The sequence below is a fragment of the Accipiter gentilis genome, chromosome 25 (genome assembly GCF_929443795.1).
Source record: "Accipiter gentilis chromosome 25, bAccGen1.1, whole genome shotgun sequence".
Classification (NCBI taxonomy): Eukaryota; Metazoa; Chordata; class Aves; order Accipitriformes; family Accipitridae; genus Astur; species Astur gentilis.
Window position 1 is genome coordinate 16,274,009 of NC_064904.1, and position 26,810 is coordinate 16,300,818.

The 26,810-nt window shown below is 46.3% G+C and overlaps 1 protein-coding gene across 2 annotated transcripts in view; it reads right to left on the reverse strand.

The window, feature by feature from the left end:
• Nucleotides 1-214: 214 nt before the first annotated feature.
• PRKCH (protein kinase C eta) overlaps nt 215-26,810 on the reverse strand; it is a 120,294-nt gene continuing 93,698 nt past the window's right edge. For both annotated transcript variants that reach the window (XM_049828647.1, XM_049828648.1), the window contains exons 11-14: nt 21,535-21,673; nt 20,448-20,636; nt 2,578-2,721; nt 215-1,182 (exon numbers count right to left, since the gene is read on the reverse strand). In XM_049828647.1, the coding sequence (XP_049684604.1) occupies nt 1,036-1,182; nt 2,578-2,721; nt 20,448-20,636; nt 21,535-21,673 (619 nt within the window). In that variant the 3' untranslated portion in view covers nt 215-1,035. The remainder of the gene's footprint in view (nt 1,183-2,577; nt 2,722-20,447; nt 20,637-21,534; nt 21,674-26,810) is intronic.

Genomic DNA, 26,810 nt, shown 5'->3' on the forward strand with positions numbered 1-26,810 from the left:
AGCCCTTAAATCCAAACCAAACCAAGTCACCCTGTTTCTTAGATAAGGTTTATCATTCTCATGAGAGAAAGTTGTCCTTTTGTGTTATCTGTTGGCTGACAACTCTGCTTACAAGCAGTTTGCCAGCTCTGCGGCTCCCATCGCAATAATGCTACAAATTTAAGCGCTACCATTTTGGATCAAATTTTTAATGAGGCACTAAACCCACAAAAGGGGCTCTGTATAACATAATTAAATAGAATGGGCCTAAATAAACAGTAAAGTTTTACAAGTTACATTATAGTTGAAAACAGCTGGGAGGCAAAGAAAGGAGCATTGAAGATGCATGATGTAAAAAGGCATTTCACAGAATGCAAACACTAAAACTTTTCATATCGCACAAACAGTAAAACACTACGAGCACATGACTTCCCTTTGATTTGGAAGAATCTGTGTGGGGCATAGGGCATTTGTTTTTTTCCTTCTGCTAGTCACCACAATGACATATTTCACATGGAAACCCAAACAGTGGCAAAGAGAGCCATTTGTCCTTCAGAAAGAAATAAATACTGCAGAAACAGGTAAAGTCAGTAGCAACATCTGGTTCGGTCAGGCCATGGGATGCTGGATCATGGCTCCATAACACTGGACAGTGCTGTGACTCCTCAAAATAGTCTTGCAAACAATCAGAATTGTAACAAGTCTGTTTGGCTCAGAGCTGCAAGACACTTGTTTGTGCTCACGCTGACTCCTTGAATCCACTGCAAGCGGTGACATTCAGGCTGAGCCAACTAGCTCAGCATTCAATTCTCTGTCTGCATCAGCTACTCACAATATCATGTTTGTTCCACCCCTGTCAATATTTGATCCAAGAGCTGCATAAATCCAACAAACACAGGAAGGCTTCAATTTCACATTAAGTTAACGTTGACAGTGGTGCTGCTGTATCACGTAAAGTCAGTGTACTGTTACTCCTTGAGAATGAAATTCCTGGTAAACTTGGTTTTCATTTCATTTCCCCCCAGTCCTCTCAGCAGCCCTTCCCCAGAGCCATAGCTATTGCTGCAATTCTGGGCTTGTGAATGAAAAGTTTCTAAATTCATCTTGGTTTATCATCGGAAGAATTCCTTCTTCAATGGGAGTCAGAATGGGCTCCTCTTTTATAAAATCTGGATCAAAGTTGCTCACGTCATCTTTGGATTTCTGTCAAACAGAAAAGACAAAGGAAAGAGATGCCAAAAGTATGTATCATCTGCTTGATCCTCGCTCTGCATCTTTAGTCTAGCCTTGAGTGCAATAAACCATCTCTTCCATAACCCAGGCTGAGCTTACTGAAAGCTTTTTCTGGGGTTGGACTAGGAGCAGCTAAGTGCCCCCACAGAGCCTCTTACAGTGTAAACCCTTTTAGAGCCTCTGCAGGCTTCTGACAGGCAAACCCCTCTCTGATTTAACTGACACCACCTCTGATGCATTGCAGACGCGGCAGGGCAGGGCACATAAATCAGTTCCTTTCCTCAAGTGGCAGCACAGACCCAGCCATTCGAAGCAGTTATCAGTCGCGTTTCAAATTAGCTGACTCCACACAGTCCCTCCTTATCTGCAGAGTGTCTCAGCTGGGGTTTTGGGGGGCGTACACTCCTCTGTGTGCGAGCCATTAAACTTGCACAATAATGAATTACTGGGCCGTGGGAAGACAAATGGCTTGCCTCCAGGTGCTGGATTCCTTACTGCGTGCCACAGAGTGGGACTGTTTACAATGCACACACACAAACGGGGTTTGTGGCACATTTTGACAAGGCGCGTGTTTTTCCTGCATCCTGAACAAGATGTTTTATTGACATTGAAGTCTAATGTTCCCAGATCCCATCCAGCTTGTGAGGGACTGAGGAGGCTCCCTTAACCTTTGATTCAGGTGAAGAAACAACGCAAGAGCCTGATCCTGTACCCAGTGAGCTCCACAGAGCAGGACTGGGGTTGACCACTGCCACTATGAGTTTGCAGAGTGACCACAGCATGAGACCAAGCCACTCCAAGTGACAATTCCAAACGCAAGGAAGCCACAGAGACAACCTTGGAAAGGCTCTCCACGGACAGCATCCTTTGGGCTGTGCGGCACTACTGGGAAAATGGGCAACACTGTCCCCTCTGCAGCCCTTCTGCCATTTGACCCACTCAGCTGACGGTGGTTTGAGCAAGGAACACTCTGCTGCGTGCTATACAGACAGAGAGAGCCCGGTCGTGAAGAGGTAGGTGGGGTGGTCAGAATGAGGATTACTTACCCTGTTTTATATTTGGGGCAAGGCAAAGGGTAGTTAGGTGCCTGATCTGCTGCAGCTGCTTTTACAAACCCACATCTTTTGGCTGAACCGCCTTTGAAAATCCAGCATGGAGGGGAAAAGTGACCTGGACAACATCGGGTGGCCAACCAGCAGCCAAGGCAAGACCAGAGACCTCACCTCCTGGCTGCTGGGCCAGGGCTTTCATGTCAAGGTTGCCTTTCCTTCACCTCCTTTCCTGTCTCGTGGGAATAAACCTGCTTAAAGAGCCCAGAAGAGAAAAAAACCAGGATCCCTTCACCCCACCCTCCTTCCCACGTACAATTCGGGGCCTGAACGGTGGCTCCATCTGACGCTGGTTCAGCAGGTCCCAGTCCAGATCTTTGAAGTAGGGGTGCCGCAGAATCGCGCTCTCACCGCCCAGCCCCAGGCTGCCCAGCCGCATGTTGGGGTTCTTCGTCATGAACTGCAAAACAAAAAGGGCTGTTTGTTTCCTCCCATCCGGCAGGGCCACGGGAGAGGGACCTATTAGCAGTTGCACAAAAGCTTGTCCTCAGCTTTCCTGTTGAACCCAGTTGCTGGCCAGACTTCTCAGTTTCATTGTACTGGAACCGCATGCAAGGAACTTGACTCATTCTCTAGAGGAAGAAGTTGGGGTTTATTTCTCCCTAGTTCTTTTTCTTTTGGTCAAATCCTTGGTTACCGCAATAGAAAAGAAAGTTGAATTGCATCGTTTGCAACATTATAAATGTTGCACAGTGGTTTTGATGGTTATTTATTTCTGTATTAATTTCTCAGCAATACAAGCTCACTCTCAAACGCTGCTCACCAGCCAGCCAGGCTTTGGACTGGAGTCAGTCCTGAGCTGCGTCTTTTTCCTGAACCTCAGCCTGCTGAAGCACAGCCAGAAGCCTACGTTTTCCTTCCTGTCATCTCAGGAAACAGAGGAAAATGAGCAAGCCGCTGGCTTTTAGAGCCCCCCGAGCCCTGAGCAGATGAGAGCAGACAGGTGACCGTCTCATCTCCTGATGGCAAAACTCTTTCAGAGGATTTCTTTTTGTAACATTTTTCCTCTGTTACCAGTGAAAAGAAATCTCAAACCTCAGCCAAAGTGCCCTGTTTTGCCAGGGAGCTACGAGAAAAGCCGTACATCATGCACACAGCGCGAGAGGGCTCCGGCGGGTGCCCTTTAGGTCCCAACAAGAATGATGAAGTGTGAGTGCTGCGGACATTTCTTAAGGGGAAGGGAAATATTGGGGGAGGAGGGGAATCCTTTCCTCAGGCAGGAAAAGAGCTAGCTGGCTTGTTAATTTAGGATTATAGTTTTTAAATTCAGTAAAACCCAATCTTTCCCCTCCCCTCAAGTATTTCTAATTCATTAGAGAAATCAGGTTATGTTTAAACTGGGAAGACAGCCGCTTTTATTTGCCTATTGAAACAGCAGCATAAAGCAAGCTCCACTCTGGTGGAGGTGTCCAGACGATTTCCTCGAAGATGAAAGAGCATTATGTTTAGCAAATAGCTGAACCAGCCAAACCAGACAATCGGTCACTGTTTTGGGAATGACCAAGTCTGCTGCATCTCGGCAATAGGGAAATAAAAAGAAGGGGAGGTGCAGTGAGAGACCAACTTCATTCTGACTGTAGGAGCTTTTCAGAAGGTACAAATTCTTCTAGAACGAGCGGATAAAAGGTCTAGTCGTTCCCTACCTAGAGAGAAGACGGGGAGAAGAAAGACGACTGCCAGATTTCTTCTAGAAGTCCCCCAATACCCCATCCTGAGGGGGCTTCAGAGCCAAAGTAGATGGGGCATCTGCAGCTGAGACCTTGCAGGACCCCAGACTCTGCTGACATTAGCGCAAAAACCCCAGAGAACATGTGCTGCCATGGGATTCCCTATGGCAGAACTGTTTTCCACCATTCCACCCAAAACATTAGTAGAAAGAGCTGCTGAGTGCATCCAGATTTGTAAGAGCAGTCACGAGAAGAGGAGCAAAGCTGACACGGCTCTCGGCAGCTGGGGGCTTTCCATGCTTCTCTGGCCTCTTCAGCCCTCATTTATGCAGCATTTCCAGGGTCAGGCCCAAGGACAAGCAGAACTTCTCCGTCTCCCCAACCCTTTCAACCCGTTCTTCTCCCTTTTTACCAGCAGAACCCAAACACAATTTGTTTCCCAAGAGACTCTGCCTCAAAATTTCTGCGGGATACTTATCCCCAGACAACAGCTTGGTTTCCAAACAAGAACTGGGTCAAGCCAAAATCTCTGAGAGACCTGGTTCAGACAAGCTTTTGCAAGTCTTGAACTAAATTTCTTTGGTTTGCAAAACAGGCCAGAAATCTCCTGGCAGCCCCGTCTTTCTCTAGAAATTCCCTGCCCAGCTTCTTTGGCCCCACAGATGGATATCTGCACCTCACTAGCTCTTATTTGCATTGCTGGAACACCTAGAAAGCTCAAATAAGATCAGAGCTTGCTGGTGCTGGGAGTGGTATAGACCAAAACAGTCCAAAAAGACAAGACAAAAAGGAGAGAAGCGCTGGGAATAAGTCCCATGTCTCCTGGCTCCTGACCTACCGCTGCCTTCATTACACCAGGAAGCTTCTCCTAAATGTGGAGAGGAAAAAAACCAAAAATCATGAAAGAAATAATCTCTGAAAAGAGCTGGTAACATGCTTTGCTTGGGTTCCCATTCACACTCAACCATATAAGACCAAAACCTAAACTGGACTGCCCATTCCCAGACCAGTTCAGAGCCCCAGGATATAAAAGTGTGTTTACATTCCTATTTGCTTGCTTTATTCCACATGATGCCAAAATTGCACCAAGTGAAGGCATCCGACGCAACAAGCTGAGAGCCAACGTAAACACATTCCTGGCTGCTTAAAGCACCCATTTTGTTAGGACAATGAGGATTAGGCAAGGGCCATCCCTCGAGGTGGGCTGTTTTGAGCTCTGAAAAAAGCGAAACATAACATACGAAACAAAATGACTATTCAAATTTGACCGGCCAGCTCCAATTTGAGCATGGGACCCACAGACTGCAAAACCTTAGTTGGGTAACTCTAGGCACCGTCTGCCCCGCACTGGGTGCCCAAAGGAGGCAGGAGGAGAGCGATGGCTTCAAATTCACCCACTGCTGGAACACGTCGCCCTGGCTGGCTGCTGAGAGCGATGCTGGGCTGCCACAAAACCCCTCTGAATTAATCCTTGCCTCCGACAGAAGCGAGCTGACCTATGGGGGACCCGATCAAACAGCACCTTGCCCAGCTGTCAGGCATGAGCTCAGTGCTGCTGCCTCTCTTGCTCTGTAAAAACAGGGCTTTGAAGCACAAGGGTATGAAGGGCTGGAGCGACCCACCAGCACCATAAACCACACGTTTCTCTAAGCTTGTTTCCCAGATACTGTAAGCACCTAACGCAGGCTAGCAGGACCTTGAAAGTGAATATAAATCATGCACTCTACAAAGAGTATCAACTCTTTGGAGGAGGCCTCCCTTTCATGGCAATCAAACTCATACTTGTCTGCTTCAGCAAAAGGGTGGATATCATTTCAAAGGACAGTCGGTCTCTTATCATTAACTTACATCCCTGATAAACGTATTGTACGCTGCACTGAGACTTCTCAGTTGCATCTGCACATGGGAACCGGCACTGAAAATGTTGCTTTTGAACGACATCACGCGGTATGTGAAATATGGTCCCGTATTCTGGGCAGCCGCAGCATCCCAGCAGCTTACTTGGCCTGTGGATGTACACACACCTCTGCACCCGAGGGCTGACAGAAAACAAGATATTGGCCATTGCTGCTCCTTCCTGGTGAATTTTGGAGGCGGCAGGTCTGTCACAGCCTGGTGAAGGTGGGGTGTTTTCTCTGGGAAGCAGCTCCAGTCTTTATTTGGCAACTGGGCTGAAAAGCAGGTGTGCAGATGGTGACTCCAACAGAGACAGTACTGATGTTTTACACTGGAACAGAGTTACCTGCCTCACTGTGACAGGCATATAAAATTAAAGGATGAAATTTTTGAAGGCCGTTTCCACTAAAATGAGAACTAACCCCCTCAAATGCTATCTGAATTCACTAGGAATTATTGCACTGACAAAAAATGGATGCAGTTTTAGTTTGTGTTGTCCAGTATGCCAGGAAAAACCAAAAGATTATAATGACCTCTCAAAGGTTCAAGAGCCCATGAATCCTCCTCTTTCTCCCTCTCTGCCTTGGGCAGTACTGACATTTCTCTGCTGCAACAGGGTAGCATCTAACGGCCAGTCTCACACTGCCTCTGCTATCTGATGGCACTTCTAGGAAAGCAAACAAAGAACTTGAGATTTCTGAGGAACTTAATTACAAGCTCAGCCTTCATCTCTGAAATAAATAGCTGGAGCCCATATCCATGTCTCTGGCCATATAAGAGGAATTTCTGCAGCAGGAGGGGTAAAGCTGAGTGCCCAGAGCACACAGATGCTGCCCTCTGCACACATGCAGGCTGCGCAGGGGAAAGGCTTTCAGAAGTGCAGCTAATCTTTCACTTGATCCCTTCAACTGCATTCAGAAACAGCTAGAAAAAGTCTTACAAAGTGTTGGCGGTTCCTGGCATCCACGGGGAGGCCAGAGTTTGACTCTTGTTTCATAGGTTGGACAGCCCTAAATGTCTTTCCAAGTACACCCCTCTAATGTTTTTAGAAGAGATGAGAGAAGATGTTCAGCAGAAAGTTTTTTGTGGCAAAATGTCATCTCCTAATGTTTATAGAGTATCTTTAATTTTGCCTGATAATCTAGAATCCAGCACGAATCTCAACCTCTGGCACACAGCGCTCAGTGAAGAAACACAGAGAAAAAAAATTCAACAGTAACAACATCAAGGCAAACAAGAGATGTTCCTGAACAAAAAGAAACACGTCATCACCCAAATCCAAGATGCCTCCCAGGAAAACCAATAGCAAGACTACCAATCTTAAACCTGAACCAGGCCATCAAGCCCTTGCTCTGTGATCACATCCAACCATGGGGAACTATCCCATTCCCAGTGTAAAGAGCCCCTTGGGAGCATCCTCAGACTGGGCCCCTTTGGGCTACACCAGTTTGCCGAGCAGCAAACTCAAGCGAGGCACTCACTGACCTCAGCTAACCCTCTCAGCAGCATCACAGCCAAAACCAGCAGCTGGAATGAGCCAAAAACATGACTTCACAAGATCATTTGAAAACATTTACTGAAAGAAAACGCAGCAAGCCATGACAAGAAATTAAAAGCTGGAGATTAATCCACAGAGGGCCCGTGAACTTACAAGGAAAAAATGCAGACATAGCAGTGCCAACCATTAGGAAAAAATCTGCGTCAGCCCTGGGAGCTCAGCCCGTGAGCAGGTGAGGGAGAGCAGGGTACCCGCGCCAGTCCTCCCCTTCGCCCACTACATGGCTCGGACCGTGCTGGGAAGGGCTCCAGGTCACCCAGTATGCTGGGCAAGGCTGTACTGGACTTCTCTGGTGCTGCTCACAAGCAGCATTGCAAATTCCATCTCAAGAGGCTGAGTTTGGAAATCAGTCAGCCTGGAAGTCTGTGAGGGGATGTTTGCACAAAACAGATGTTTCAAAGCATTAATTCCATTGAATTTGTAAGTTCCCTTTCTTAACACTGGAATCCCTGATAGGTTTTACGTAACTCATGTATGTGCTATTTGCATCAGGATAATTAATTTCACATCACAGTGACTAGCTTATGTGAAATTGCATCATGTTCTAGGAAAACACTAACAAGCCCAGACCCCTTCCCAGAAGTAATGCACTTCAGGAAGAGGAATACAACTTCCTGCTCAGCCATTCCCTTCACATTGTCAGCCATCTGGACGAGGAAGAAATCATTATTTCTTTAATACAAAGAAAGTCTTAGGCACACCAGCTCCCATCAGGACTCTGTTGCCCTGGGCAGGGCACATTTACCTTGTAAGAGAAAGCCTGTGCCCCTGAGCAGCTCATCTTTCAAATGCAAGCGTACGGCAGAGATAGAGGCTCTCCCCATCTTACAGGCAGGGAACAGAGACCCAGAGAAATGCATCGCTTTATTTTGCCAGGAGCCCAAGGGTAGCCTGTCACAGATATGACGGCGGACCCTCAGTCTCACCTCCCCTCCATCACACCACGTGCCTCAGAGGACCCCTATTAGGGATTCTGCCAATGCAACAGTCAAGCCCAAGCTGTTAAAGGAAAGCAAGATTTCCCTGTTCGTGGTATTAACATTTCCTGCCTGTTGGTGTTTCTCCCATGTTGCTACCAAAGTGAAAAGCAGCAGCGGTACAGATTAACGCCCCACAGCCTCCCCTCTAGTAATGAGGGAGAGCAGGGAGATCGGGAGATACCCAACATGCTCGTCTTCATTAAGATTCATGAGCTAAACTAACAGGCCAGAAATTAACTCGAAAGGAAATAAGATTTCTCAAAGATCTATTTGATCTCAGACAAAAGGGAATCGTTATATAAATAGAGCAATTACTCTAATTAAGGCTTCCCTCCATGAATCTCTCGACTGAATGCTGCAGTTGCCGAAAACAGTTTGGCCGCCTATTATGTAAGGCAAACAAACCCGCAGTCTGGGGTTTCATTAGCCTTCATCCACCCCTAAACAAAAGAGAAGAAAGATGGCTCTATAGCTCTGTCTGTTAACGTCTGTATTATTTTTAATGATTGGAAGCCAGGAGGGATTAGTATAACAGAGAGACTTTTTTTCTTTTTTAAAAATTTTAAATCAAAAGCTGCTCGTTTTGAGCCATTCTTGTCTTTTGCTCTCTTGGGCAAGGCTCCCATCACCCTCCATCACGGTCCTGCCGGGGCGATGCTCACAAGCGTGCCTTGCTTCCCCATACAAGAGCAATCCAGGGCTCAGACACACAAGTGGGTTACGGCGAGTGAGGGAGTCAGCACAGCCCGATTTCACTCAATGGTGTCAGGGGAAGCTCCGTGGCCCTGGGAGCAGGGTGGTCAGAGAGCTCTCCCGTGGAAGTCCTTGTACTTAGGGCAGCTCAGCTGGTGCCTGGTAACTTAAACTGCAGCGATGTGGCTGTGGGTGTGAGCCAGGCGCTTGGGAGCCCGAGTCCTACTGACCTTCAGTGAGGATTGTGCTGCTGAGAACAGGACTTGGAGCCATTGCGACTCTCTCAAACGCCACCTCCGTTTTACACTGGGGATTTGCTCTGATTGCAGCCATTAGAGGCCACGCGGCGTTTCAGCTTCATACCCTGCACACAGCGGGATCGATTACTAAAGGCCCTGATTTGTACCAGTGCAATCCATCGTGGTGCTGAGCCAGAATGCGACCCACGCAGGTACAGGCTGCTTCTATCGTCATGCTGGGGTCCTGGCTACAGAAAACTGTGAGCAGGTGAAATCCTTCAGTGTAGAGAAGGTCCAGTGAGTGCAGTGCCAGGGCTCAGAAGTACAAGGCTGCCCTGAAAGCATTTTAAGGAGAAGGGGAGGAAGAAAGAGAGTGTGAGATCTATGTGATTTCCTTTTCCAGATAAAAAAAAAAACAAATGGGAAGGGAGATAAAAACCAGTCTCCAGCCCTGCTCCTAAAAGCCATAAGACTTTAACAATAAGCATGACAGCAGTCACATGTTTAATGTGCCAGCCGCAGGCAAGAAGGACAAAATGTCAGTGCAGTGGATATTAAGCAGATAAATTTGATCTCGCTTTCCCCTAGTGCAGAAATGGCTGCTCGATGCTGCCCAGTCAAAGCTCGAGGGAACAAGAAGGATTAACTGTATTGCAAACAGTGCTGAGCGAGAGAGACTAGCAAAATAAACCAAGGTACACAGAGCAACTCACGTGTAGGATAGACACACCAGGCTCCAAATTTCCAGGCAGTGTAAACTGATGTAACTTTGCTGCCTATCACCAGGAGAGAACTTGGCACAAAATATGGGAATTAAATGTTGTCTGAATAGCTACAAACTTCCTCGCTGTGCTGAAATCTACCTGTTCCCCTGCCTTTCCCCACTCATAAATACTAATGCAGAATGAAAAGGCCACAAGTATCAAATGCATATTAGCCCCTGATGATAGCTAGTGATTTTTGACACTTGTGCCTTTGGTATTCCTGTAATAAGTAATAATAAACAGAAATTAACTTTAGCCATTAGATATATGGAATATTTAACATAGTTTTTGGTCAAGATGTCACTCCAGAGATCTGTGTTTTCAGAACTGATGAGTCAGCCCCAGTTCCCACGTGGGTCACCAGCTGCACAGGCTGCTCAGACAGTATCAAACTCCAGCTGCTGTTTTTAAATTACCCCGGTTGGACTATAGGTACAACATGGGGATATGCAGGTCAATTACTAAATCAATACATCAATCAGAGTAACACAAACATGGAGGGAGAATGAGCATCGCGCTTACTAACAGACTGGGGGCATGATCCCACTCTAATTTTAAGCAGTGGTAAAATCTCCCTAGGGTTGCATGGGAAAACAATTAATCCTTTTCTGATAGTCTTGTCAAGAGGAACTGGGAATCTATTACACAACCCTGGGTGGCCTATTTACATAGGGTCAAGTACAAAGGGGACTATAGTGCCCCAGACAAACCTGTAAGGGCCAATTAAGGGGGGGGGGGGGGGGGGGGGGGAATCAGAGGAAAATACTTCAAAGGAACTTTTTTGTGGTCTTAGTTATATTTATTTCTATTCTTTTAATTTTAAAGTTCCTGAAAAGACACAGCAGGTCAGAAAGTTCAAAGCTAGAAGGACAAGTAAGCCCTGAATAGCTTGGACAGTTGGAGATTTGTTACCCCTGTAGCGGTGCTGAGACCTCCCAGTTAGACGGGCTGGCCCCCTCCACTGGAGGCTGCACAGCAAGAGCTGGTCCCATCATTCAGCAGTCATCCCCATCTCCAGGTCGGACCCAGGTTCTGAAGAGAATCCTTGGGCCTTCCCCCAAGATTGGATTTTATTGGACTTCACCAAAACAACTTTGAGGGTCTGTAATCACACTGTTTAACTGCGGCAGAGCTGAGAAGTGAGCCCAGGCCACAAGGCTTAGGCTCGGCAACGGGAATCGCTTCTTCCCGAGCACCTAGAGAAAAAGAAGAGGAGGAAGACAAAGTCGGCACAGCGAATGCTCCTTCACTTTTTTCCCCATTCCTGGCAGGAAAGAGGAGGATGAGTCACACCTGACATTACAATAGGCAGGGTTTGGAGCTTTTGTTATGAAGCAAATCTGAGCCTGCACCCTGCGGACTTAAACAAGAAGCTAGTGTCAGCCTATTGGAAAGGGAAAGGTAAAAGGCCTAATGACTACCTCAAGACGAATTTGGCCTTGGCAAGCTATATAGAGATGGCTTTAGTTTTCTTTCACAATGTATAATTCAGAAGCATGGGTCTATTACTGTAGGGAAGAGGAGCACTTCAGAAAGGGGTGTGATCAATCAACAGAAGAGATTAAAATCACCGGGGAAAGCTGTTTGTTGTTTGAGAATTAGGAGGCGAAGAGTAAGAGACAGCATGTTACAGAGATGGAAATGCAAGCTCAGGCAAAAGAGGTAAGAAGGCAATCTGTGGTGGAGCACAGCCTTCTCACTTCACCGCAGTGTATGTTTATGGCAAAAATGGTCTAGATGAGAGATCATTTAAAAGTGCAGAACTCCTTCCCAGTTGGGAAACAACAGGCTCCAGAGTCCTGCTTTTGCCAGAGAGGCTCTGGAGCCAACCAGGAAACGCAGGATGAAAGCATTTCTAAAAAACAAAATAAAGGAAAAACGTGTACACAGATCCAGCATAGAGCTTCACAGAGAGATTTAAATATCGGCCTCACTCTGACAGCCAAAGCTTAATCAAGTTGTGCAAGAGGATTTATGGAGCCTGCCAACTCTGAAGAGATGCCAAGGAGAATAATTTATCAGCATATTTGAAGGCATTTTTAATATCTATCTGCCTTTGTTAGCAGGCTCCTCAGCTCTGAGGAGAAAGCAATGAGCTCATCCAGTTCCCTCTTTAATTTCAGTGGGTCCACCATTGTGTTGTTGCTTTTCCTTTTAATCTTTGTCTAAAGAATACTCCCGGCATCTGGTTCATTCAGAAACAAGTTCATTCTGGCTATTCCAGCACTGCATGTGAAACAGATTATCTGCCTTTTTCTGTCTGTTGGAAAGAAGGAACCTGGCCCAGATCTGTAGGATGCAAGTGCAAAGGAGAGACATGCGCCTCGTGTAGAGTGATGTAAAGGAAACATAGGCAACCTTACACCATCAGCACCTGGCTGCCTCGTTTCACACCTCGTAAGTGTTCAGGAGAGGACTGGTGTCCTGGTTTCGGCTGGAATGAAGTTAATTTTCTTCCTAGTAGCTGGTATGGTGCTGTGTTTTGGATTCAGGATGAGTATAATGTTGTTAACACACTGATGTTTTAGTTGTTGCTAAGCAGTGTTTACACTAAGTCAAGGACTTTTCAGCTTCTCACACTGCCCAGCCAGCAAGAAGGCTGGAGGGGCACAAGAAGCTGGGAGGGGACACAGCCAGGGCAGCTGACCCAAACTGGCCAAAGGGGTATTCCAGACCATATTACGTCATGGCCAGTACATAAACTGGGGAGAGTTGGCCGGGGGGCACCATGGCTCAGGGATTGGCTGGGCATTGGTCAGCAGGTGGTGAGCAACTGTATTGTGCATCACTTGTTTTGTATATTCTATTAATATTATTATTATTATTTTCCCTTCCTTTTCTGTCCTATTAAGCCGTCTTTATCTCAACCCACAAGTTTTACTTTTTTTTCCCCCTGATTCTCTCCCCCATCCCGTTGGGTGGGGGGGGAGTGAGTGAGTGGCTGCGTGGTGCTTAGTTGCTGGCTGGGGTTAACCATGGCAACTGGAAAGCACAAACACGGGGGTTTGGTCTAGCTCACACAGTGACCAAACTGAACCGCCCAGGACTTACGGAAAAGGCACGGCACAAGCGCTGCAGGAAGCACATACGCATTGCGCTTAGATGTGCCAAGCAAAGCACAGCCCAGGTATTTTGGAGCATGTGTTGCTTGCTGTAGCATGCAGGGAGGATGCAGACACCTCTGAGCTGATGACAGCTAGTTCTGACCTCCCGTATCCAGGGGTGTTGGAACCCAAGCAAGTGTAGTGTATGAAAAGAACAAACTTCTCCAAAGAACAGTTCAGAAGATCTCATTCTCTGTGCTGATGTTCAGAGTAAGCAGCTGCAGCGAGTAGGCAACCTGGACCATCCGCATCTCTCCTGACCTTAGATGTCCTCACCAGCAGTCCAAAATCAGCCCTTTCCCATCCACTCCGTCACCGCAGACCGTGCGCTTTGATTACGTTAAAAAATCTGCCTCTAAGTCTTTCTGCTGTGAAAACCTTGGCCTCTGCCTTCTCTCCTCATTAATGGCATTTTCAAGTTGATTAGAGTGATGGGGCCAGTCTGGTTCAGCACAGAGCACTCACCATCCAGAAAGCCTTTCTGAAAATAAGGCGCAGCATGTGCGCAAAAGGGGTCCTCGCTGAGGGTTTGGGCAATCGTGGTGGCATCCCCTTAGGATGGGTAGTTTACTCCTCCTGCAGCACAGCTCAGTGTTCCCTTTTCTTTCTCTCCTTCAGCTGGGCCTGGGTGGAGTGCCCTAGGGAAATCTCTTTTCTCTATCTCTCCAATCTTCTTTCTTCTCAGCCCATTATGATAAGTGCAAGCAGCACAGCCTGAGTCTCCAAGGGCTCTGCTGGAGCTGTTATCCTGTATCCAGCCAGACTGCACCGCTCTGTGCTTTGACCACACGGGACGTTAGAAGTTCCTCAGCATTTCTTTGGAATGGCAAGAAATAACCACTGAAACCCTGTACTCCCCGGGGTGTCCTGCCTTTAACTCACACACACATAATAATCAAATTTTTCTCTCATTAGGAGCCATCACTCAGGATTGGGGCTCGTTTTCTCCAGAAGGAGAGGTGGAGGAAGGTACCCTTCAGATTTAGTTTTTTCTCATCTAGTATCGCCTGGAAATTTAGGGAAGAAGAAAACCCTAACATACACACACGCACGCACTTTCCCAACTTCTACCTAACTTATTTCTACGCATGCATATGGATACACAAAGCATTTCTACAATTCACTGTCAGTGCCCTCTAACTTAACCTCTTGTTTTAAGGTAGAATTAGGCCACATTTTGAAATAATATCCACAGGCTTCCCCCCATCAACTCAAGAGAAATTCCTGGTGGAGCAATACACTATTCATTATAGTACCTTGTGGGGAAGTCTCTTGTGGCTGATGGTTACCCAAGTGACTGAGGAACTAAGGCAGCCTCATATTCACTCTTCTGGGCAGCAAAGGAATGACAAACTTCTGTAGAAAGTTTTGAGTGGCTTTTTTAATTAACAAGATGAAAATTGGCCGAGCTGTTGCGGAAGGGTCCCCATACCTCTCTCCTGCTGAAGATGAAGTGGCTGCTTGCCATCTGCACTGCAACATTCCTGAGCCCTTTTCTTGCTCTCCAGAAAAACCTGTGTGTGCTGCCTCCTAGCAAAGGGGGATAAGTTACACTGCCAGCAAGCCCTCGGTATTGAGTACTACTGTGTGTGCTAGCTGTACAAACAAGGCAAAAAAACTAAGGAACTAACTGAAAAGCCCTAGCTTCTGTGTTTTGGTCCGTGACATGGGCTCACAGGAACGGGAGAAGACGATTTTCCTTTCTAGATCGGGATTTTTTTGACTTCTAGATCAGACTTCAAGGCTGTCTGGAGGCAAAGGGGATTTAAACTGTGGCACATTTAACCATTCTTCCTCTGGCTGCTCTCAAGAGCCATGCAAGCTCCCTCCTGGCTGCTGGCAGAAGCTGGGAAGGAAATTCCAACTCCCTCACCTTGTGCTCCAGCAGCCAAAAATGAGTCCATAAAGCACAGGTCATCAGAGCAGGACCTGGCTCCTGCTGACCCACAGAGCATCATTATTCCTGCAGCTGAGTTTGAAGGACTAATACCCAGACACAACAGCCCCTTGATGTTAATGTGGCAGAGCAAAGGGCATTTTAAGCAAGTCTGCAAGAACAAAGTCTAAAGGAGGATGGGGAGGTGGTGGTGGGTGGGGGTGTTAAGACATCAGTGGTGTTGTCGGGGTGCAGAGGGCACCGGGGTATCCGGAGGGGGAAACTGAACCCTGACATGAAGTGGCAGAGTTCATTAAACCACAATATTTGCTTTTTGAGTCAGCGTCACTTCCAGGCTATTGTTCTCTAGAAAAACAGATCAACTTCAAGTTTTTCTTTTGCATCCCTGACACTGTATTGCTGACATAATTTTTCTCCGAGATACGGGTCATATTTGCTCTCAGTGCTCCCTCACCTTTCAATCCCTCTCACTCTTCGCACAAATCCACTGGCATTTGGATTCCCCATGCTGTTCCACCTGTGCTGGGTGGGAGTGCAAGCTGCTAAAACCACAGCTAATTTCCTCTGCACCTTCCTCTTTTCTTGCCTGGTGTTTATTTTGCAGATGAAAACCACTTGGAGGGGGACATAACCATTTTTGCTCAGTCTCTTAACTCCAGTAGTGTTTTCTTCAAAATGCATGTTTTTAACCAGCTGGAGGGAGAACAGGCTTTAGTCTCATTTTTGTCCCCAAAATACGCAGCTACAGGCAAGGCTGCCCAAGCCTCACTTTTGGAGGAAGCATTTCAGCTAGGCCAGAAGTGTTTAAGAGCTCACATTAAGACTGGAGTTTGGCATACAAATGCCAAGAGACACCCTCAGCTTCAGCAGACTCGGCTGTGACAGTAGTTCAGAAATCCAGGGTACAGAAAGGTAGAGAGATGCTAACACTTCCCTGGGGAGATGCTGCTTTCTCGCCCATGCATTACCTGGCTCTGAGAGTGAAAACATCTAAGCTTCAATTGCTTAACCAAGTTTCCAAGCCTTTGGGCCAACCATTGCTACTTCAGATCATCAGTCCATGTAGCGACTCAGTAGGCTTAGCCCTTCTCTCCTCATCTGAAACCAGACTTGGAAAGGAAAATCCCTGCAGCTTTCCCTGTGAATTTGCTTCCCATTACGCCATTGACTTTTGAGACCCGATTTTCACTGTGTCCCTTCATTCTCCCCTCCAACTAAGCCTGACTGTGAGCAAGACAGCGTGACTGAATTGCATTTGAGAAAGTCATACGTGAAGCAAGTGAAACACGCTGCCAAAATACCGCCCCGCTTATGGGAAACAAGAGGATTGTATTTCATTTTGCACTTCACTCAGCTGAATCCCAAAGCCTCTGGCTGCCCGGAAAGCCACCCCCTTTGCTCAAGCACTTTTTGCTAGTGACAATTTACAAATTCAGAACATGGACATGCTGTAACAAAGCAAACTCCAGCTGCACTCTCACTGTAAAAGATACGGTGCAGCAGTCTCCGCTCTCTCCATGCTCACAAAGTTTCTCTTTCACAGTCTCTTTATCACCAGACACTGGTGACTACTCTGTCAGCTGACGGCAAAGAGTATTTGAAAGAATTTCTTTTACAGACACAAAGCTGATAGCTCCTTTGGCATAAACTCCTTGACTGCATTCAGGTAGAGCTATGGAGAAACCCTTTTTGGGGGGAATCAAAATCAAAGCAAAACTTATGAGCTGAAGTGGTCTGAATCCATTCAGCAGCAAGTCTCCTTTTTTGCACTTTTTTTACTCCCTCAAGCGAATCCATGCCCAGTTTGACTGGCTCACACAAGCAGGGGAGACCTCATTTTGAGTCCTCCCTGTCTGACTTGAACCATCAATACTTAAATTCAGCAGTGACACACTCAGATGAGGCACACTCCTACTTCCCTCCTCTGGGAGTACTGACTCCAGCAAAATCCTGCTGATTTACACTGATATAGCTCTACCCTACTCTTTCCCCAGCTCTTGAGGGAAAATATCAAGGACAAAATATATTAAAAAGAGAAATAGATAAAAACTTTTTCTAGAGCACAAATATTTCTGCTTTCAATTCTAAACAAGGTCCCAGGGCATTGAGGTTGTTTTTGTTTTCCTTGGTACCAGTGCTCAAAACCACCCACGAACACCCAGTGACCGAAATGAGGTCCTAAGGACGTATTTTGGTTATCAGGAAACTGCAAAGATGAACAGGATGCAACCTTTAGAAATTGGGTGGTTTCTGATGGGGTGAAATTGGTGAAGCACAATTACTGTAAACAAAACCAAAACAAAATAACAGCATCCATGAAATGGGTCCTAAAACCTATTATCTTTGTTTACAATGAAGGTCTTCACGAAGGCAAATGGATCAAGGGTTTTCTAAACCCAGACATATCCAGTTGTGGAGCATCTCTAAGCACCTACACCTAATTGCATCTTCCTGGCAGAAGAATTTGATTTTCATTTCACAGCTTTGTACCACTCAAGACTAAGCAAATTCTCACCAGTCCTGTCCAAGGTTAGTGGCCAGAACTTTTGAGTGAGGAGATAATCCAGTTATTAAGGCTATTAAGGCCTGCAATACAAGAGACCCCAGGTTTAATTCCCTGGTCCTTCATAGGCTTTCCGTGCCATGTAATTACTTATAATCATTTATGTCACTGCAGTAGTTGAGTGCTCCGATTTTCCAGAGCTCTTAGTATGATGGGTTTGAAAGCACTGTCACAGCTGTAAATCAGGGAGCTCGAGTTCACTTTTTGTTGGAGGTAAACACAGTAGTGACTAGGAGATGCTCACATAGTAATAATGCCGTATTTAAGAGAAATAATACTAGCATCAGAAGTCTGTGAGAAAAAAAAAATCTACATATTTAGCAGCTAGAAAATGTACTGACTTCCTTCATAAAATAGCCACAAGGGAACAAAAACGCTGGTTTCACCACTCTGTGTTACACTGACACCTAGAAGTACTGACCAAACTTTATCAGTACACTGTAAATATAATACCTCAGCAGAGATATTTGTTATCATTGCAAAGAAATCAAAGTGTGTGGGTTTTTCTGTTTTATCTAGAGACCCAGACAATCTCATGACAGGATGTTTCCTTCCCATTAAAGCCAACATGCTCTGATGCCTCTAAAAACTCAGCATAAGAAAGGGAAGAGGAAATGAGGAGCTCTTCTAGTGAATGGCTCTTGATCCCAAGAGCAGCTACTGTGAAGCTGCAGAAATTCAGGCTGTAGCCAACCATCAGTGTTGTAAAATACAATACAAAAGTCACCTCCAGGTAGCAGCCACCCAGGGAACAGAAACACTGAAAAACTGAAGGTCCAATAAAAATTTCAGTTGCAACTTCCCACTAGTTGACCACAAGGCTGTTGGTTAATGCCCTAAATTTCAGCTTTTTTCCCCAAGCAGACATAGTATAGCTCTTCTCTCGAGCAATGCATGTGCATTTCAGAGAGGCAGTTTTGCCTTCATTTGGGTTTCACCAGCAACACATGATAAGCAGACAAGCAGAGTGGCTGGACAGAAGACCTTTTCCAGGCAAGCGACCAGCAATTCCTAAGTTGACTGTGCAGTTTTGGAGACACTCGGTCGATCTCTATTTATATTGTTAGCTCCCTCTTTCTGGCCCTCTTTCTCCAGTGCCTTTCAGTATGCTGCTTGCCTGTTAATCACAGAAGGGACCCACTATTAAAAGTTGGGCTCTGAACATGGGCTAGAGCAGCCTAGGGTGACGGCAGCTTGCACTGGCTGTTTCTATGAGGTTCCTATCAGAATTAGGAATATAAGCATTTTCTCAAGAGGCTAAAACACAAATCATATTTTATTATACCCTGAAATTCCTGTTACGATGAGAATCTATCTGACCACATTTTACCTCCATCTCATGCAAGATACCTGCAACAAATCCACTCTACTATTACTTGTCACTGCAGAAGAGGAATTAGCTCAGGCATTCAGGACTCTCAACCCAACAACGTGAATGCTGCTCCAGAAGCTGCAATGAGTCTGAACTTCACTTTTTAAGCATGTTGCAGGTTATTTCCAAAACCCAAGAGGGCCTTCAGCATAACAAATGATCACTCCTGAGCACAACCTGTGATTTCAAAGGACAACCCTTTGCCTCCTCAATAAGTGGACTTTATTCTCAGTTGATTTCTGTGGAATTTATTAGATACCTTTTCAGCTACAGAAAGTAGTTGCTCAGTTCATATAGAACAGAAACTTTTCAGCAGAAAACTTGCAGACTCTACTGAAGATCTGATGAAAATAAATTCTCCTCTTTCCTTTAAAGGGTCCCATCATTCATCACCCCATGTCTTTGAGTCGGTTCTCCACAAGTTACTAAGAATTACTGTCTTATCCAACTATTTCTTAGATCCTCTATTACCACACTATTTAGTAGTATCCAGTCTTAAATGCACCTTTGTTCATAGTGCTTTTGCAAGGAAAGGGAATACTCTGATCTTTCTACCTCCAAGGGGTGATTAGAGATATTAAGTGATTTGATCAGGGGCAAGAAGAAATCAGTAGCAGAACAGCCAAGTTAGGTCTCCTGATTTTTAGGTTAACACCCTCATCATTTAATCACCTTTTGATTCACTACAGTAAAGCCAGGCAGTTCCAGTGCACTAGGCACTGTTTGTACACACACAGCCTGAAATCTTAAAAAACTTCATCCCCATGTCACAGGCAAAGATGTGAGGCATGTGGGTAAGAGCACTTGGGAAAATTCAGGAATACAGGGTAGAACAAGGACTAAGTATAGCCAGCAACAGCTCTACTCAAATTGTTTGCTATACAGCCCCATTTTTTTTCTCCCAAACACACAAAAATCAAAACCCTGTCTCTGTATGCAGATAGACAAGCAGTCCCTGGGGGATGGCTGGTGTTACCAACAGTCAGAAAGAAGGATTATCATGAAGACTTCACTCCTTCACCGCTCCAGTCAAATGGAAATCACATGGTCACTACTGATTAAGTACTGTGTATACCTGCTGCTTCTGTTCTGGAAGACGACCATATGTTGTAAATCATTAAGTCAGCACAGGGGAATGCCCAGACACACAGACATGCACACACTTTGCTTGCCAAGTTGGCTGCTGAACCGTATAAAGGACATAACTATGCAAACACACCTAAGTGTGGCAGGATTATTTTTTTTTGTTTACCCTTCAATCCAAGATAAGAAAAGGGCCAGGGTCAGGGTAACCGCAATTTCTGAGCACCCACACCCCAGCCCTGATTTCTTTTGCTAGATTAGGTTGAAGAAAGCCAGGACAGAGAGCATGCAAACAGCCAAAGGAACTCACTGCTTTGAGGATTGCCACTGCATCCTGCTGGAGCCACGTTGGGTAGACGACTTCATCATTCAGAATGGCCTCAAAGAGGTCGTCCTCGTTCTCCGCCTCGAAGGGTGCGTGGCCGCACAGCATCTCATACAGCAGCACACCCATGGCCCACCAGTCTACGTCAGGGCCATACAGCATCTCCTGCAGGATCTGAAGAAGGAATGGGAAGGAAATATCAACCCTGAAGGTTCTTAAACTGAGCAGGGCAGGAAAAAGCATTTGGAAACATTAATGCAGAAGCTCTCGCTACGTCCTAACAGCACTCTCTGCTAGGCTGGCTGTATGTCCAGGAACCTATAGGCGGTCTCAAGCTGGGAACCCCAGGTACATCAGATGCATTAAACGAGGACTGAACTAGCTTGGCTGCTCACAGGGTCACCTGGGAAACAAGCCCTTAGAAATGATGCTAGGGCTTAGCAGGAGGAGAAGGGGCATTTCAGCAAGACTGGCTGAGTCTCAGAAGCGGCAGAACAGCCATGTGTGGGGGGGTTGACATCACCTCTTCCTTGCCCCTGGGAAGGAGCGCGAGCGTGTGAGAAAGGCACAAACACCAGCCACAGACAAAAATTCAATTGTGTTGAAGAAGGATCTGAAACCCTGTCAGAACATCTGGCAGCATCTGGAGGGCAGCTGTTCCTTAAAGAGGTGTTTATTAATTTTGTAGTGAGATTGGGGCATGACAGGGAATGGGAGGAGGCAGAAGAAGGAACTGGGAAACAAGAATTCAACCTCTTTTCAAATCAAACTGGGCCAGTATCTGTATGTGCCTCCCTCAAGATTTTTGCAGCTGTGCCTCCATTTCTCACCTCACATTTCCTAAAGAAAAATATAGGCTTATCTTGGTGCTTACAGCAGCCTGAACGTTTACTCATGCTTTGCTTGCACAAGGGATTGATAATACAAGTGTACATCTAGGAGGAAACCTTGCACCCAGCAGTCAAATAAGGTGTAGCTAAAGACACCAGAGAGTACACTTGCTGTTCCAAAGCTAACCTACGCTTTTCATGGCCAAAGAAAGTTTTCCTGGCCAAAGAAAGGTTTCCTATACCTCTGGAGCGATGTAGTCTGGTGTACCACAGAAGGTGGCTGTGGTAATGCCATCGTGAATGCCCTCTTTGCACATTCCAAAGTCTGCCAGCTTGCAGTGACCCTCGTAGTCCAGCAGCACGTTGTCCAGCTTCAAGTCCCTGCAACGAGAATCATTCACCAAGTCGATACATGCTTGGAGCAGCCCAAGCACAAATGGAGACAGTGTCCCAGGCCTCAGAAGCTCAACCGGTAACTGGACAAGCCTCATCATCATAAAAAAATAAACAGAAGTCATGCAGGAGGGGTTTTCTTTTGCTTCATCTCTTACAAAAGGGAGGGAGGAACAAACATCATTCTGCCGAACTGCATTTAATATGGGCAGGTGCTATACGAGTTCGCCCACATGGCTTTCCAAACACACCACAAGCCTGCCTGGCAGAGCTCCTGCTCATTTAGCTCGGGACTCACTGGAGCAGAGGTTGCCAGAGCTGTCAAATTGCGTAACGATGTTATGATGCAGCAAAATGCACCGCATGAGATGTGCTCTGATTCAGCAAAGTGCCGCGCTGGGAGCACACAGCTGAAGCTGGGTAGGCATGTGAGATCTCTTCAGAGGGGCAGCAGATCCCCTCTTCTCCTGAGATGTCGGGGGTTAAGTCCCAGACTTCCCTGTACCGGGGCAAGCCTGACTGATAAACCCCACCTGGAGTGTTATCCAAGCTGAGAAGAAAAGAAACTCCCTGCTGACACCATGCCACATGGGCAGGGGAAATCTTCAGCCAGCATGGGATGCCTCCATCATAAGCCAAAGTCCTAAAGTCCTCCCAGACGTATCGATTCCAGCACTAATGTAAGAAGTGAATGTCCCCCATAGTGCTCAGTGGGGTGGGGACCTCCTTGTCACTGACACAAGAGACCTGCAGCCAACCACGCTGCAGAAAGGCACATTTTCCAGTACGTCACCTCTAACAGTCTGGGAGCTACTCATCAAAAGCAGAGCTGTCAAAATGACAGAGCCCTAACAAAGCTTATCAGCTTGCCTGACCTTGAGATAGCCCGAGGAAATAGCCTGCAGTCAGAAGCACCGTCACGAACATGACCAGAAAGCACGGGGTCATCTGCAGACTTAGGCAATGCCTTCCTAAAAATACATACCAGCTCGTAGCACCTCTGCTTTTCAGCTGCCAGACAAGCTCTAGGCACGGTCACAGATGGAGGAAAGGAGCTATGATGGGAGCTCTGTGCAGTACAAATAGGTCACAGTTCTTTTTTGAACCGTCTCAGGCATTGGCCCAAGAGTTGCACTGAGCCTTCACAGCAGCTCTGAGGCAGGGAAGTGTTGCTATGGCCATTTTACTGAAACGGAGGACATCTTACAGGCCTAGACAAAGCCACTTTCAAAGTAATTCAGATGCCCAGATAAGGATCAAATAACTAAGTACATCTGAGAGTCTCAGGGCCCCTTTATGCTGGATTTTGATCCATTTTGCCCTCTGGTTGGAAATCTATTTCCCTAGGAAGGGGGAGCAATGGGGAAGGTGGTTAGCACAGGTGGTGGCATCTCCTTATCAATATGAAAAACCTATGGGTGAGCTGAAATCTAAGTCCAGCTGGATCCTGTTCAACCTCCATCTATGATCTTAAAGTGAAAATCAGGTGGTCGATTGCTCTGTTGTGCATTGGTATTTCTGTAGCCCTCACCACCACCGAAGCCTCTCTGGAGCTCGAGACAGCTCTCCCTCAACATCACTGTTGCAGTGGAAAGATCAATGGTGCATTTTGCTAGACAATCAGAGCCACATCCTGTCCTAAAGAGATAAGAAAAAGTATTATTAGCCTCTTCTGAACACATGGGAAGGCGAGGGGTAGAGGTTAAGAAATTTGCCCGTGTCCCCCAGAGCCAAGACTGAACACCAGCTTCCTGAATTCCAGCTCCAGATCTTAATCGCAAGATCATACATCCTCTCTCTTCAACTTTAACACTCCATGGCAACACAAGCCAGCAAAAAGCCCTCTGCTGTGATGTTGCCCTTCCCAGCAGGCCCACCAGCTATCTGGTGGCCAGTGAAATTTTGATGCCAAAGACAGTCCCTCTGCCTGTCTTATGCCACAGTGTTTGCTCTGGGTGGGATGCTCAGCAGAAGACACTTATTTTTCCCCTTCCGAGAATCAAAAATGGCTGCTAAGGCATGTGGGCAAAGGCTCGTCCTGGAAACGCTTTAGGCGAGCACAGTGAGAGGTATTGTATGTGCTCACCCATGACAGTACGCCTTCAGCAGCAGTTCACAGCCAAAGCTCCTGTTGCTCTTCCCTGTGGTTCCTGGCAGAGCAGGGAAGCCCTCCAAGCATGAAGGCAGGCCTTGTTTCCAGGAATCTGCAATCATGTGGTTGAAACGCACAGTTTATTCTTGGCTCAGTTTTAAATGCAGCAAACACCTTTTTGGTCCTGGGCAGGCCTGACTGTTGGGGGGGTGCCCCTAAAGGTGCGAATGGAAGAGGAATTTTGGTGAACCTGCTCGGACATCCCCCTTCCAAACTTCTCCTCGCTCCCCAAAACATCCGCCACGTCCTGGCATGCTCTGGCAATATCTCGAATCCCACCTTCCTTATATCCGAGCCACCAGAAACAGAGTCACGTACGTTGACAGAGTGAACGGGCTACAGTCCCTCATGGAGAGCCTGAGGAGCTGAGGCAAGACAGAGCTACGAGGCATGGCCAGCCCTGCAGACCAGATCACCAGCCACTCTTCCACTTCTCAGCCTCTGCCCCACAGGACATGCTGTGGAAGGCCCGAAATCCCTGCTAGCTGTATAACGTGCCACGCTCATTACAGCACCAAGATGGCAGAGGCTTCTGCAGGTGCAAGAGCACCCCACGCTTGCTGTGTCCCCCCAGAGTGTCTCTCTATATGTAATTGCCATTAAATTTAAACTGTCTGCCTCTTGCTGAGCGAGTACAGTTTTAACCACACGAAGCAAACCTCCAGCCCTTTGGCTTCTCTACATTGCACATTAAACCCATTAAGAGCGCCTGTTGTCTCCTCCTGCAGTTGGGATTCCGGCTCCTCCCGATTTCTTTCCAGCGACGTGAAATCCAAAACTTGCATTTTCTATTTTCACAGAACCCGTAACGTGACATTAATCTGCTCTCGCTTGCTCAGGCACTCTGGCTACGTGTAGATCATTTTCGAAGAGGACCTCCCGTGACCAAAGAAGACTTCTCAATGCTCTTTTCTTGGCAAGGCCACAGAAGATAGCCCCACACGTCCCTCTCGGAGCAGGTCTCGTGGGCCGGCACAGCGACAGGTTCAGCCATGTGGTTCCTCTGGAGCCTGCTCCCTCCGGCTGCCCCGTAAGAATTCTCTGGGAAAGTCGTGGTTTGGTCTCGTGTTTGAGCATTTGTCTCTAGTGATCCCACCAGTGGTAAGCTCTTTACTCGGTGCTCGACATTGACAGGTCTCCCCACGTGTCGTACCCTGTGAACCAGCACAGCCATATGAGAGGAAAAACACTGACAGGTTTCTGAGATTTACAAGGAGCTCTTCATTTTTGCAGCAAGGATTCCGGGAAGCTGATGAAACTGGAAGTCATCCAGCTCAGAAAGCCCAAATCTACCTCATTTCCTTAATACTTGCATTTTCCATTCAATATTTTTAGCAGTTCGATGAAGCAATAACGACGGAAAGGTTTTCTGAGGGCTGCGTCTCTAAGGTCCGGCTGGGGTTCTGCCTTTCACTGGCAAACCTCCACTGGAAAACAGGCTTCATCCCGACTCAGAAAGGCAGCCTTTGTCCTCGCAAGCAGCTACGGCACATCGGCTTAACGGCCTCGGTTTAGTCTAGACCCAGAAGAAATGACAAAATGAACTGCTTCAGCATCACTCGCTGGAAGAGGTGCTCTGTACACATCTGCCGCTGGAGTTTAACTTTCATAAAAAAAAACAAAATTACAATTGCAGATGATCCAGTCCTTTTCTGAAGCATCTGTCAAATACGATTTCCTTGCAACAGGGAGTTTTGCCAGTGAATAGATGTTATACACGTACCTGCCATTTGCTCTACTCCAATCATCTTGCTTGTAATGTAGAATCTATATTTGAAAGGATGAAGTTTCGGGGTTGTTTTTTTCCTCTTTTGGTTTTACCACCTTGTGTTGTAAGGGCTGTACATGTAGTAAGGATCTTCACAGGAGTAGGGGTGGCAGAAACCGGCTTCCTGCCTTGGTTCTGCCTCAAGGTTCTTCCAGGTTTGGTAATTCCAAAGGTCCAGTTTAAAGCTCATAAAAGCCTGGCTTTCCCATCTCAATGCAAAGCATTTAGTCATGAAAGATGTAGGTACAGAGCAGTGTAGCCACAAATGTAGGTGTGACTAATCTAAAACTCCAGCCAAATGTTAAAAAAAAAATAAATACACAATTAAAAATAAAATCCCCAAGCCTGGAATTAGCTAAATGAGTAATTGTGGAATTTCTGAAAGGGAAAAATTTTGCTTTTTCAAGTCCTCAGCATGCAAGGCCATTTAGACACTCCTTGGAAACACCTTTGGGTGAGCAAATGTGCATTCAAACCCCCTTTGCAAGCAGGGAGTAGATTTTGATTTTTCTCCACCTCTGCTGCTGAAGTCATTTTACTTCATAGAAATACTGAAATCTCCATCACGATGGAGAAAATGTGTTTCTATTGCCTGCTCTGGTGGCCAAAGCAATACACATTTCCAACTCCTGCTCCAGTGAAATTGTACTTATTTTTTTGCAAAATGAGGCAAATTCAACAGAGGAGAACGAAAGACGTACAACCTGCTGAATAGCACAGTTGGTAAGATACTTATCAAAGAGGTAGGATTTTACAAGTTGGAGGCATTGCTCCCAATACAGTGGACAACAGATTTAAACCAGTATTTTGATTAAATATGGAGGAGAACAGATGGAGGTCTCAGTTTTATGTAAAGCCCTAAATACTCATGTGAAGCTATTATAATTTCCCATTTTCCTTTGCATTCATTAATAACACCCAAAGCAAAATATTTTATTTTACTTGAAACCAACACTCTCTGGAGTTGCAAAAAATACCGTTGCTTTAAAAAAGCCCTAACAATTATTTTGGGGCCACAAAACCTGAAACAATTTTCTATCTTTCCTTCTACATCAAATTTTGGAGACTCAGTTACCAAACTCAAAGCAAATAATTATTTTCACAATTCCATTGCTAGCAGCTTTGGACTAGGGACCTCCACATTTTGTTCCCAAGATATCACACCACTTTGGGAATTAAGGCTATTTCCAATCCTGTGTTCCTTG